Below are 14,455 nucleotides of genomic sequence, written 5' to 3'. Positions count from 1 at the left end.
GGACTCTGTGCGGGCTGTCTTCACAACTCTAGGTTTTGCATTTGTATGGGTACTGATTCTCAGTAGTGGAGCTCTCTACTGAGGGGCACCACAACATTCCCATTAAATTTTAAGTAATAGCTGCCACCTAGATACTCTGCGCTCCTTATGGCAAGTTTAGCAGGAAGGAAAGGAGTCACCAATGTGGCACGGATAACTGACCCTGATCATCATTAGGAGGTAGGCTGATATTACATGAGAGCAGCAGAAAAGAATGCATTTGGGCATTTCTGAGGCCAAGGGGAACCTACCACACAGCAGAAGATGAGGAGGGGGATGGTGAATATAGGTTCATGAATGTGTGTTGAGCGACTCAGATTCAGGCCTTTATCCCCCAAATTTCTGTAAATGTTGCATACAGATGGCTCACAGCCGACTCTCTCCTAGGGAATGGCCCTTGGTTGAAGGGATCTGCCTCACCAATGCTTACATCCCACCCCACACCCCGGGACAGCAGCATCCACTGGGTGGCTGAAGCAGTATGCAAAAGTCCAGGCCTCTTGCTTCAGTTTGGCGTCTAAGCTTCCTTCTCCTTACTTTCCCACTCCAGACTACTCTCCAATCTCCTCTCAGAGTCTGTGTTCTGAAGAACCTTATCTGAGAAACTACTGTTGATTTTAAGTTTTCTCCAAAACTTTTAATGAGAATATACAGAAATAAACTTTTTAAGAACTAAACTTTTTTCCTTTCTTTCATCATAACTGTACATCATCATCATGATCATTTCTTAGAACATTTGCATCAATTCAGAAAAAGCAATAAAAAGAAAACAGAAAAAAATTCATACATACCATCCCCCCTACCCCTCCCTTTCACTGATCACTAGCATTTCAATCTACCAAATTTATTTTAAAGTGTTCCCCCTATGATTTATTTCTTTTTAATCCATATGTTTTACTCATCTGTCCATAAGGTAGATAAAAGGAGCATCAGAAACAAGTTTTTCACAATCACACAGTCACATTGTGAAAGCTATATCATTATACAATCATCCTCAAGAAACATGGCTACTGGAACACAGCTCTACATTTTCAGGCTGTTCCCTCCAGCCTGTTATGCCTTAACTAAAAAGGTGGTATCTATATATATATATATGCACAAGAATAACCTCCAGGATAACCTCCCGACTCTGTTTGAAATCTCTCAGCCATTAACACTTCATTTTGTCTCATTTCTCTCTTCCCCCTTTTAGGGAGGTTTTATCAATCCCTTGGTGCCGAGTCCCAGCTCATCTAGGATTTCTGTCCCGTATTGCCAGGAAGGTCCACACCCCTGGGAGTCATGTCCCATGTAGAGAGGGGGACGGCAGTGAGTTTACTTGTTGTGTTGGCTGAGAGAGAGAGGCCACATCGGAGTAATAGAAGAGGTTCTCTTGGGGGTGACTCATAGGCCTAATCTTAAGTAGGCTTAGCCTATTCATTGCAGGGTTAAGTTTCATATGAACAAACTCCCAGATTGGGGGCTCAGCCTATTGCTTTGGTTGTCTACACTGCTTGTGAGAATATCAAGAATCCTCCACTTGGGGAAGTTGAATTTTGCCCCTTTCTCACCATTCCCCCAAGGGGACTTTGCAAATACTTTTTATTCACTGAAGAACCAAACTTTTATATAACTTCATTAACATTTAATTGTCACACAATGAACAGCATATATTTGATGTACAACTGGTAAGTATTGTTAGGTGTATACCCCCATTAAACGACTACCACAATAACATATTGAACAAATCCATAAGATTCCTTATGCCTCTTTATAATCCTTCCTTACTCCCCCCTTCCCTCTGAAATCCCTAAGCAACCACTGATCTACTTTCTGTCACTGTACATGAGTTTGTATTTCAGAGAGTTATATAAATTGAGTCATACAGTATGTAATTCTTTATTGCCTGGCTTATTTCACGTAGCATAACTGTTCTGCTCATCCATGATGTTGCTTGCATCAATAATGTACTTCTTTTTATCAGTGAGTAGTACCCCACCGTACTGATATACCACAGCCTGTTTCTACATTCATCTGGGGATGGACATTTGGATTGATCACAGTTTTTGGGGTACTACAAATAAAGCTGTTATGAACACTGGCGTATTTAAAAATATATAAAGGACTTACACACAGAAAACTTCAAAACACTGCTAAAATCAATGGTCAATCACGGTCAACGCAGCATGATACTGGCACAGGACAGATTTCCACAAACCAATGGAAGTGACGAGTTCAGAAACAGACCCTCACATTTGAACCTAAATACTTGTTAACAAGGTGTCAAGTCCATTCAATGGGGAAACAATAATATTTTCAGTAAACAGTATTGGGAAAAGTGCATCTCTACACGCAAAATAAAATCACCAAAGTGAAAGAACCAGGATATAAAACTCCTAAAAGATAACCTAGGGAAGCACCTTCAAGACTTTTATTAGACAATGGTTTCTTAGACTTTACACCAAAAGCATGAGAAACACAAGAAAAAAATAGATAAAAGGGACTTCATCAAAATTAAAAACTTTCGTGTATCAAGGAACATTAGGAAGAAAGTGAAAAGACAACCTACAGAATGGTAGAAAACATTTGGAAACGACTTATTTGACAAGGGCTTAATATCCAGACCATATAAAAAAACTCCTACAACTCAACAACAAAAAGACAAAACAGTCCAATTTTAAAAATGGGCCATGGAAATCCCGCTCTTTGGGATACGCCCAGAAGAACTGAAGGCCGAGACACAGACAGACATCAGCACACCAATGTTCACAGTAGTTTGTATTCACAATTGTCAATGTCCACCAACAGATTAATGGATACATAAAACGTGGTCTATACAGATGATGGAATATGAGTCAGCAGCTCAAAGGAATGAAGGCCTGAGGTGCACTACAACTCGATGAACCCTGAGGACATTCTGAGAGAAATAGGACAAACATTTTATGACCTCACTGATAAGACCTAAATATATGTAAACTCATAGACGTAAAATACAGAATACAGTTTTCCCAGATACAGAAAGAGACTAAATGCTTAATACGTACAGAATGTTTGACTAGGGTAAACTTAAAAGTTTGGGAATGGACAGAGATGACAGTAGCATGTTACTGTGAGAATAATGACCCGTGCTGAACAGCGTAGGTGAACGTGGTGGAAAGGGGAAGTTTAGAGTCATGTGTGTGACCACAAGGAAAATTGGAGGTTAAAACATGGGAATGTACAGCACAGTGAATCTTGTGGTGGACAATGACTGCAGTTAACTGTACAAGTACAAAAAAGTTCTTTCATGAACTAAAACAAATGCACAAAACTATTACAAGGAGTTAACAATGGATGAATATATGAGGAAAATGTACCTATTAGGAAGTATGAACTAGAATTAACTGTAATATTTTAACATTCTTTCATCAAGAGTTACAAATGTACCACACTAACACTACTGGCCAATAATCGGAGGGAATAAAGGGTATGGCAAGATTTGGGTTTCCTTTTTTAAATTTCTTTCTTTTATGGATAAGGAAAATGTTCTAACATTTATCATGGGGTTGTATGCACTACGGTGTGATTATACTGTAACCCAGCGACTGTACATGTCAGACGGTCTGTGCAGTGTGTGAACACACGTCAATAAAACTGCACGAAAAAAGCTGGCCATGGATTTGAAAAGATATTTCTCCAAAGAACATATTCAAATGGCCAATAACCATATGAAAAGATGTTCAACACCACTATCCATTAGATAAATGCCAATTAAAACTGCAATGAGGGGCTGGAGATTGGACTTCAGCCCCCTCTGCAGAGCCTCTCTCAGTAAACTTCCCGCCTGGGATCGCCAACCCTGCGTCCTGGTTTATGTGCCTCTGTCCTACATTCTAGCGCCAAAGCCGGGGACTGGACCGCGTTGAGATGGACAATCAGTGAGGAGCCTCCACCTTGCTGCTGCCGACCAAAGCGTCCAGAGCACCCAGGACTGGACGCTGACTCGTAATCGATGAGTTCAAACTGGACATGACCGGAGGGTCTGTCATTTCCTGCTGTCTGGGACAAAAATCCTAGTGCTAGGTCAGTGACCCTCTCTGGCTTCGCAAAGGTACAAGGTGCTCTGGAACCAGGCCTTCCCAGCCTCGGGGACACCCTCTGGACTCCGGGACTCCTGATGGACTGTGATGGACTCGGGGATGCCCACCTCCTTCCAGCCCATCCTCCCCCACCCCAGGGTTCTAGAATGTACCTGAACACGCCCCCATATACAACACAGGTACACCCAGGCCACCCTCCTAAAAATACCGCTTTAGAGTGTCTTCTTCCAACTTAAAACACTTTACCCAGGAGGACACGTCCGGACAAAATGAAAACTTCTCTCTCACGCCAACGTTTCTGGCCCCAGTAGTCAATGGCCAGAAGGTGGTACTTCTGACTTCCAAGTTCCCGGAGACCTGGAGCACTTCACCCAGCACAGCAGCAAATGGCCTGAGGCCCTCCTTTAGCTCCACAATCGCCCTTCCCTCTGCCCATCCTGCTCCTCAAATCAAATCCTTCTCCTTCACCAGAACCCCCAAAGGCTTCTCCCGGGCCCCGCACACCCTCCCATCTCCTGACTCCACTGCGCAATCAGCCCTCCACTAAGCCCTGTCCCCCTCTTCCCTACACAGCCCCTCCTACCTGTACCCAAACCACTGCCCTGCTCCCCTTCCCTGCCTGAGAGTTTAATGCCTACTTGTCAGCTGCTGTGTTCAGTCTGCTTATTAATTGGTGTGTTACTTAAATATAATAAGTGTTAAATGTCTGTTCGATTTGCTAGTCAGCAAGTTCCCGCATTTGTATTGGGCAAATGCTCCTAATTAGTAACTGATTATGAAAACTCCTTAAGAAGGGAACCTTTAGACTGTATTAAAAATTGGAAAAATTCTAGTTATAAGTCTATTAAAAAAGGGTTTATAACAGTAACAAAATCTGGCTTCAAAATGATTTAAGATGAAAATACTACCAATCCAGTTAAAATTAAAGATAATTACAGTTAAAACTGTTCTGTCAATAGGCAAAAATAAAAAGAGAAAAAAAAAGGCAAGATTCAAAAACCTTAGTTTATAATTACGGTAAACAAACTTGGACTTAAAAAGAAACTGCCCTGGAATTTCTGTAAAGCAGCAGAAAACTGTTAAAAGGCTGTCTCAGAAAGGAAAAAAAAAAGTTTTTCTTCCTAATCAGCTGAATACTCTGTCTAGAAAACAAAGATTTTACATCAAAATGATATCCCTGTTAATATCCTTAACCTTCTCATTCTTTATCTCAGAAAACAAGTCTTCTCCCTGTTCAGGAAAAACTGTTACAAATAATTTATCCTCTGTAAATAAGATACTAAAATAGTTTAACCTCTGCCTAGGATTTGAGAAATACTACAGTGGTTACAAAGATTTTCTATCCTGCTGTTGGCTGAAATTGTATAAGTAAATAATATTCATATATTTAAAGATTGTATAAATTCCTAAGAATCTAATGTTCTCACTATCCATGTTATTGATACTAATCTATATAATGTTCAGCAATGATATGGTGTTGTTAGTCATAATTTGATTATTCTTAAAAAGCTACAAATAAAGGGTGGTGCAACAGTGGCTCCATGGCAGAATTCTCACCTGCCAAGCCTGAGAGCCGGTTTCGCTTCCCAGTGCCTGCCAGTGTAAAAATAAAAAAATTTTAAAAAGTTATAAATCAAAAGAAACAGCCAAATTATCAGTTGTACTGCTTTGCTCTAATACTTCTTTAAAAGTATATACAGTCAAAAAAAAAAAAAGCATATGCCAGTCAAGCTACAGGTCAGAGCTCTGTTACGAGGAAAAACTTCTAAAAGGCAGAATACATATATGTATCATATTTTATCTGTTAACTAACATAACTGGCAAATATGTAAAAGTAAAACAGAACAAAAGCTTTGCTAAGATTTGTTAATATAAAACAACTGTAGAATGTTCTTATTTCTGAAAATAGCTTCATTTAAAGATGCTTATAAAAATTAAAGCTGAGGGCCAGGGTGGCTCAGCAGGCAGAATTCTTGCCTGCCATGCTGGAGACCTGGGTTCAATTCCTGGTGCCTGCCCATGAAAAAACAAATAAATAAATAAAGCTCAGACTGTAAGCTGTAACTATGATGCAAGAGGGGTCCCAACTTCATAAGCTGACACCTCAATTTTAAAGCTTGCCTCTATGATGCTTATTTCTATAACAGCAAATTCAACCTACTTATGATTACTGCCTAAAAGCAATCTCCAGAAAATCTCTGCTGTTGTGCAAATGTGGTCTCTCTCTAAGCCAAACTCTGAACCTCCCCCACAACGTGGGACACGATTTCCAGGGGTGTAAGCCTAGCCCTGGCAGCGTGAAACATAAGTCGCCCTAGTATTGTGAGACATACGTTCAAGGATGAGCCTGGCCTAGCATCATAGATTAACTGATGAAAAAGGGGAAAAGAAGCAGAGTTCCAGTGGCTAAGAGATTTAAGAGGTCATTCTAGAGGTTACCATTATGCAAGTCTCAGCCAAATATTGGAAACCGTCACAATACGGCAAATCTCAACCAACAGGGTTCCTGGGAACTCTGAAAAATATGCTGTGTTCTATAAAATTTTACTTAGTAAGTTTGTTTTTCAGAGATTTAAAACCTCCAGATTGCTCTAATGCCAAAGAAGCTCTAAAACCCAGAAATGCCAGACTCTCAGGAACAGCAACCAGTTTCACTGTATCACCCCTTAATGACATCACCCTTTCCCAGCTCTGAAGCAGTCACAGAGCCGTCGCCCAGATACCCCTTCTCATTTTTAAGCCCTGTCTCTTATAGCCCTTAACTGACTTTACTCGCAGAACTGCCCAAACATTGACAAGTCAGGCTGCCAGCCACAGCTTACTCTTCCCGCAGGAGCATCAGTGTCAGTCACTGACTTCCTAATTTTTGGTCCTTCTCTCCTTAAATTTTTGACCACTTTTATTTGAAGAACAGATCCTAAGCCAAAAACATTTGCAATGCCCCTGAAAAACCAGGGGAGATTCTAGATGTTGGATCAGGTGGAGGCAGGTTTAACTTGGCCCATAACAGCACGAAGCAGCGAGAACAGATGCCGCCCCTCCCCATTCCGTCCCTATAGCACCCATTCATCCACTCGAAAAGTCAGGGATTCAGGGAATCCTGGGGTTGGTGAGGGCCCCCTTTGCCTTGGTTGACCTTGAGGGGGCCCTTATCAAACTGCACCATCCGTTCACTATTCAGGGCGACACCCTAGACAGAACTAGTTCCTGCCCCTATAACTGCCACGTTCAGTTTAAAGCCGCCAATGGAGAGCCACCAGCTTCCCACTTGACCCTTGTTTTTTAAAACAGCCAACGAGAATCTGCCATTTCCCTGCACCCGCCAAACCCTCAGTCCCTCTGCTATAAAAGACTTTCCCTCGTCCTCTCCAAACCGGCTGGAGTTTAGATTTCAGACCCCCTCTGCAGAGCCTTTCAATAAACTTCCTGCCTGCAAAAAACAAACAAACTACAGTGAGATACCACTTCTCACCCACTAAGATGACAATTTTTGAAGAAACTTAACAAGTGTTGGACAGGCAGCAGAGAAACAGGAATCCTTGTTCTTAGTCGGTAGGAATGTGAAATGGTGCAGCTGCTGTGGAGAACGGTTTGGCAGTTCCTCAGCAAGTTAAGCGCAGAATTACCACAAGATCTGGCAATCCCACTACCAGATATAACCAGGTATAAAGAAGTGAAAGCACACCGATGTCCATAGGGCATTACTCACAATCGCCAGAAGATGGAAGCAACTCACACATCCATCAACAGACAGACAAGCAAAACGTGGTACACACACACAATAGAGCAGTATCCAGCCGTAAAAAGGAACGAACTTATGATGCATGTGACAACACAGCTCAACCCTGAAGACATCATGTGGAGTGAAATAAGCCAGACACGAAAAGGACAACTATTGCATGATCTCACTCACATGAAGTAATTAGAATAAGCAAATTCACAAGAGTCAGAAACTAGAATACCGGTTACTAAGGACCAGGGAATGGAGAATTAAAGCTTAAACTGTAGAGTGTCTATTCCGGGTGACAGAAAAGTTCTGGTAATGGACGGTCCTGAGGGTCGCACAGCATTGGTGTGTAATTAACACTACTGAACTACATGTTTGAATGTGGTTAAAGGGGGAAGTTTTGGGTTGTATTTGTGTTACTAGAAAAAAATTAAAACAAACAAAACTGTACAATGCAAACAGGGAACCCTAATATAAACCATGAGCCACAGTCAACAGTCCAATTATATTAATATTCTTTCATCAACTGAAACAAAAGTTCCGCACTAATGCAAGGTGTTAATAATGGGGGTAGGCATTTTAAGCATCTATATTTTGTACATGATCTTTCTGTAAATCCAACCTCTCTAATGAAAAGTATACCTATTAAAAATAAAAAAAGCAGCAGGTAAGGCAACAACACTCTTCAGGTAAGAACAAACAACTCTCACCTGGCAGGCATTTGATAACTTGTAATAAGGAACGTGAAGCTTCCTCTGTACAGGTAACAGAGGCCCAGGCAGGAAGCCCAGCTCCTCTCTGCACCCCACCACTGACCAAGACAGCCTGTGTCCAGAGAGTGCACAACTCTGCACCCTTCGCAAGAATGCAGTGTCCATCCAGATCTACGAGGGGAAGGGACTTGTTGCACCCCCTCCCCTGAGAAGCCATCCAGCACCATCAGCACCACCACAGGTAAGCCTGCTACAGCCAAGAGTCTCAACATCGCATCCCAACAGGAGTTCGCCATGGGCTGTCCTGCTCTCGTGTGGGCCCGCCTGGCTTCTACTGGCTCTATGTCCCTTTGGCCAGCAAGGATTGTGTCTTTCAAAGTTCCAGGCTAAGCTGAATCTAAGCTTCACATTTACTTCTTTGTTACAGCCCCCAGTACAGTAACTGGAGCCCAATAGGATTCCCCTAAACATATGCTGAATGAGGAAATGAATGAAAGGGAAACAAGGAAAGTAAGTCCAGTCACGCCCTCGGGAACCTCAGAGGTCACACGCACATGGTGGGAGACGCCCTTTCCCACTGCGGAACTGCAGGGAGCATGCAGTTGGCCCTCGTTCAGGGCAGCCTACTTGAACAGGACTCTAACAGAGACGTCTGACCCTGGGCTGGGCAGTTGGAGGAGCCCACACAGGCCAGAACCAGCTCAGGCGCCACAAGAGCACATCATCGTACAGCAGGGCTAAGCCCGTGATGCCCGGCTTGTCCAGGTGCAGGACTGTCTGGTACCCAAACCCTCCTTCCCAGTTCAATCTTCTCTCTCAAACCTTTGTCTCCATTTGCAAGCCAAACCAGGACATGGCCCCATGTGCTCATCTCCGTCTGCAGTGTCTGCCTGCGTGGTGGGTCGCCATCAGCCTCTCCTCATTCCTTCACCAGGTCTGCTTTGATACGCCCACAACTCAGGCTCTTAATGACTGAGCCAGCTGCACTCCTACGTCCATGTCGTTCTCCAAGGGCAGCAGCCACATCTAATTCACCCATCTACCCAGGGCCACAGGACTCAAATGCCATCAGTGGGCTGCTCTTCAGCTGTACAGGAATAAGTCACTCAGCAGTAAACAAAAGACAAAGGTCCCTCCTCTCACGAAGCACATATTTTAGTCGATGAATGAATGAAGCTGATAAGGCTTTGTCTCTATTTACCAAGGAGGAAAGAGAAGCTCAAAAAGGCCAAGCGACTAGCCCAAGATTACAGAGCCACCAAGCCATCTCCGTGGAGAAGCCACGGCCCAGGCAGTCCAGGCTGGTTTCCCAACCCCTCAAGCACAGAAGGGCCACATTCCCAGTGGGAAAAGAAGAGCATGACCTCTAGAACGACGCAAGCTGTTCCTGGGGGCAGGACAGAATGGGGGGAGTCTGGCCCCAAGGCCTGGCTGAGACTGAGCTGTCCAGGGTAAAAAGAGCTGGTCTGGCAAGGGCAACTGGAGAGAGAAAGAGCCTTTGCTCTACAACATTTATTAAACTCCCGACACCTGATAAGTAGGATATTCGTTGTAGTTAATGTTACTACTACATGCTGGAGGGAGGGGAGGCAGACACAAACAAGGTAAGTTCACACAGCCGTGCAAATACTGCGGAGAAACAGAAAGGAGGTAACGATGAAAAACGGGTGACTTTTAGAAAGAGAGGTCAGCGAAAATCTTTCGGGGTGACTTCTGAGCCAAGTCCTCCCAAGACAGGGAGACGCGAGAGGGAACGTAGCTGGCGGGAGAACCAGGGCACAGTCGGAGAGGCGCTGGAAACCCCTCCCCTCACCCCATTAGCAGGGAAACAAGGTAGGCAGGTAGCCTTTCCGGAAGCGACGGACACAGGAGAGAAGGGCCCTGCGTCCAGCCGGGGCCGAGGGACGCCTGCGGAGAACCCGGGGTCGTGCTCCGGCACCCAGGAGCGCAGGGCAGGAAAAACCCGTGGCGTGGACAGCACGAGGGTGCTGGAGCCTCCCGACACCGCGGCCCCGGCTCCCCGAGCTTCGGAGCACCCCACCCGGGCCCCGGCGCTCACGCGCAGGCTGCCCTGGGGGAGGACTCGGGCCCGCGCAGCGGGGCTCCCCTCGTGCCTCGCACCCGGCCCGCCCCTCACCAGAAGAAGGTGTTGGTGCCGTCGTCGTAGACCTCCGACTCGGTGCTGCGCCGCCCCCCGCCCGGCCCGGGGCGCTCCCCGACCGCCCGGCCCACCGGCAGCGGCTCCTCCAGCAAGGCCTTGCCCGCGGGCGCGGGCGACCCCGGCCGCAGCCCCCCGGGGCCCCTGCGCTCGCCCCTTCGCATGGCGCCGCGGCCCCAAGCCGCTCCGCTCGGCGCCTTGACCCCACGCACGCTGGGTCACCGGCGAGAGCACGTGCCGCGCACGGCGCGGGGAGCGCCGGGAAGGGGTCGTGGCGCCCGCTTGGCGGGGTCTCGGGAGAGCGGGGCGGGGGCGGCCAGCCGGCGGTGTGCGCTGCATTGTGGGACTTGTAGTCCGCGGGCGGCCGCGCCGGTAGCGCGGAGCATGCTGGGCCCTGTCGTCTGACGTCACGCGCTCGGTGCAGTGCTTGCTGGGAAGGATGCCGCTTTGTTGCTAGGTAGCCGGAGCCGTCCTGCGCGGTGGAAGTGGCCCAGGAAGAAGCGGCGAGTAAGGGTCGCTCACGCGGGGCCGTCGGGGCGCAGGGCCTCGCCGCGGACCCGCTCCCATGCGCCCTGACCTTGACCCTTCGACGCCTTCGTCCCTTCTGGGCGCGATCCCCCGGCCGCCTTCATCCCCGGTTTCTTGGAGCGACGCGAGGCCTGAGGCCGTCGGGTAACCTCTCGGGGCGCTGGTTGACCCTCCGCCGCGCGGGACCGACCGGACTCTGGTCTCTCCCGTCCCCCGCAGGCCAGCGCGGCCGTCCTTTCCCGGGGTGGCCGGAATGGAGCGGACGAGTAGATTTGACTGACTCCGATTGTTAACAGACGCAGGGCCCCGCAGAAACGCATTTGCCCAGAGCCCCTTTAGAAAACCGGGACTTCCGCAGAAGGTGGGGCAGACTTGCTATGTGACCCGGCAGGTCCGCCCCTAGGCCCGTGCCGAAGGCGATGAAACCGAAGGAAACGCAAAGACGTGACTACGGTGCTCCCCGCAGCACATTCTGACAGTCAAAAGGGAAACAACCCACACATCCCACACTCGGTGCAGGAGAAACGCGCCCCACGCGCACGGGCAGTGTTCAGCCAGGAGAGGAGCGCTGGTACCCACGGACCTGTACACTCTAAACGGATGAACTGTATGGTATATGGATTTTAGTACAATTAAGCTGTTATTAAATGCATGCATACATACATTTATTTACTTATCTGAGCTCCCTGCACAGGGTGGGGCTGTGATTGTGACCAGACTCTGAGCCTCCGCATCCAGTAGGCCCCAGAGGTGCACTGTCCAGCCATCCAAGGCCTGGCTGCTGCCCTCTGCCTGTCCCTGGCCTCGGTCCTGTGCACTGGGATCGCCAGGGTGGGCAGGGCAGCCAGCTTCACTGTAGCCTTCTCTGGGAATGCATCTGCAAGTAGGTGGAGACAAGGCTGGAATGATGAGCGGGGGCTGGGCTTGACCTTCATCTTGAAAGCCATGGGGGCCGTTACAGGGTCTTAAGTAGGAGAGAGGTAAGCTAGGTGGGAGCGCCCCTGTTGCACTGTGTGGGAACTCTTGGGGGGGGTCCCCGCGGCTGCAGCCCACGCAAGCTGACAGGATCCACTTTGCCTGGAGGGAGTGATGCTGGAACTGAGGGCAAGAAGCAGCCCCCAGAGAAGGCCCTGTCCAACCCACCTCCTCTTTCCAGGAAGCACCCCACAGTCCTGATTCCCGCCTCTCCCCTCGGGGCCTGAAGCAGTCCTGAAGCGCTCACAGCCCAGCATGGTCTTGGTGGTGGTGGGTTCTTTTCCTGCATAGAGAACCTTCTTCCCAAGGCAGAGCAGAGCCACTGCTGGCTCTCCAGGCACACAGGATGGGCATGGGGAGCAGAGATGCACCACCCTGCTGGGGTCCCCAGTACCCTGGGGCGGTGCGCATGAGGCCGCTTGGGCCAAATGCTGGGGGGGCGGGGGGGGAGGGAGAGCAGTGGAGGGGGACGGGGATGGGGGCCACTTGTCAGGGGCCACAGTCGCTACAGAGCTCTGAACATGTCCAGCTGGCCTTCCGAATGCTTTGCCAATAATAGCTATTGACCCTCATCTTCATCTACAGTTTGAGAAGAGGAAACTGAGACACAGAAAGCTTAGGGACCACTGTGCCCAGCTCCTGGCCTCCCCTTGCAGTTCAGGGTACTGAACCCTGCACCTGGTACCTGGGCCTGAGCTCCACCCGACCTGACCCGATCTGCTCCTGCTCACTCTGAGCTGCAGCTGTGCCCACCATTTCTCCCCAGACACACATCAGGGGGCCAGGGTCAGCCGGGGTGGGGAGGCGGGAGAGGGCTTCTGCAAGACGTGCGGGCTTTGGCCCAGGTGGCTGAATGGCAGGTGTTGAGTGCTTCAGAGAGCAGGGGCGGCAACAGCTTTGGGGACCTGCGACTGCCCTGTGGGTCTCCTGCCTAGGGAGGGTGCCCAGGGCCACCTTTCTCAGATACGGTGATGTGCCTCAGGGTGCAGGAGCCAAGCAGTGGCTTTAAAGGGAGTGACCAATTCTGGCCTCCCCCAGGGAAAAGCTGCTGGCAGCCGGAGAGGGCAGGTGGGGCCAGGCGGGAGCCCGAGTCAAAGCACACCCCTCGGTGGCCTGCCCAGCTCCAGTGCTCCATCAACCTCACTCCCGGGGTAAACGGGGTAAACATGGCCAGTGGCTTTTCAGAAATGCCCTCGCAGGGAAGGGAGAATGCGTGCGTGTGTGTGAGGAGACGATGATTCTGCTGCTGGGAAGTCTGTGGAGGTGAATGGGTTACAAAACTCCATCAATTGCGCACGCACACCTGCCACCCGGAGCTTCTCAGGGTTGACCAGAGTTGGGCTGGGACAGGGCCGTGAGATCAGCCAAGAGGCACCTCTGCTGCCCAGGACCAGATGCCAGGCCCGTGGGCATCGAGGCCTTCTGAGAACAGGGCTTGCACTTGGAAGGAAGGAGCTCGTCGAGCAGGTGCTGGGGGCAGCAGAAAGACAGGGGTGTCCCTGGGGTGAGGATAGCAGGGGCCCAGCTCCCTGCCCGGCTGCCAGCTCCAGGGGGGCACAGGGGCAGAGGCTGGGAGGGCATCTCCATGCAGAGGCCAGAGGGCTCCAGGGGCGCCCACCTGGCCGCAGTGCTACCTCCAACCAGCGCCCTGACTGGACGGCACAGCAGTGTTGGCCACATCCAGTCCAGGCCCCTGAAGTCTTTTGCAGGGATCAGCGGGGCAGCTGCCCATGGGGCTCCTGCTCAGCTAGCCCTGAAGCAGGCGGATGACTCCTCCTGCTGCCCCTCAGGAGAGGGCGCCAGGCCACGTGTCCAGAGAGGGGAGGGAAGACCGGCAGGGTATGGGGGTGGGGGGCAGGGTCCAAGTAAGGTGCATGGGGGAGTGGGGATGGGGGGTAGGGAGTGCGCAGGGGGGCGGGGGGGGCAGGATGCGGGGCGGCAGGTGCGGGTGGAGGACACAGGGTGCAGGGGGGCAGGGCGTGGTGTGGGGGTCCCACAGGGGGCAGGTGGGCAAGGCACGGAGGGGTGCAGGGGGTGGGGGGTGGGGGCAGGGTGCGGGATGGGGGGCAGGGCACAGGGGGCAGGGGGCAGGGCGGTAGGGCACGGCCCGGGCAGTGGCTGTGCATAAGACACTTTAACCCAAAGGGCAGAGCTGAGTCTGGGCCGGAGGGCTCACAGTGCTGCTCCTGAACACAGATGTCTCCACAGCAGTGACTCGTATGTCAGAGACAAATTTTTTTGGTAGACAGTTTTTAAA

The 14,455-nt window shown here is 49.7% G+C and overlaps 1 protein-coding gene and 1 long non-coding RNA gene across 2 annotated transcripts in view; one reads left to right on the top strand and one right to left on the bottom strand.

The window, feature by feature from the left end:
• PTDSS2 (phosphatidylserine synthase 2) overlaps positions 1-10,905 on the bottom strand; it is a 62,872-nt gene extending 51,967 nt beyond the window's left edge. The window contains exon 1 of the mRNA XM_077115236.1: positions 10,675-10,905. Coding sequence (XP_076971351.1) covers positions 10,675-10,859 — 185 coding nt within the window. The 5' untranslated portion in view covers positions 10,860-10,905. The remainder of the gene's footprint in view (positions 1-10,674) is intronic.
• A 219-nt stretch (positions 10,906-11,124) lies between these two features.
• LOC143645801 (uncharacterized) lies at positions 11,125-13,670 on the top strand. Its single transcript, XR_013157185.1, has 3 exons — positions 11,125-12,203; positions 12,380-12,468; positions 12,784-13,670. It is a non-coding gene; the product is annotated as an uncharacterized LOC143645801 (long non-coding RNA).
• The last annotated feature ends 785 nt before the right edge of the window (positions 13,671-14,455 follow it).

Source organism: Tamandua tetradactyla, chromosome 9 (assembly GCF_023851605.1).
Source record: "Tamandua tetradactyla isolate mTamTet1 chromosome 9, mTamTet1.pri, whole genome shotgun sequence".
NCBI classification, from domain to species: Eukaryota; Metazoa; Chordata; class Mammalia; order Pilosa; family Myrmecophagidae; genus Tamandua; species Tamandua tetradactyla.
Note: the sequence above shows the minus strand (reverse complement) of the source record. Positions and strands in the feature narration are given on the sequence as shown.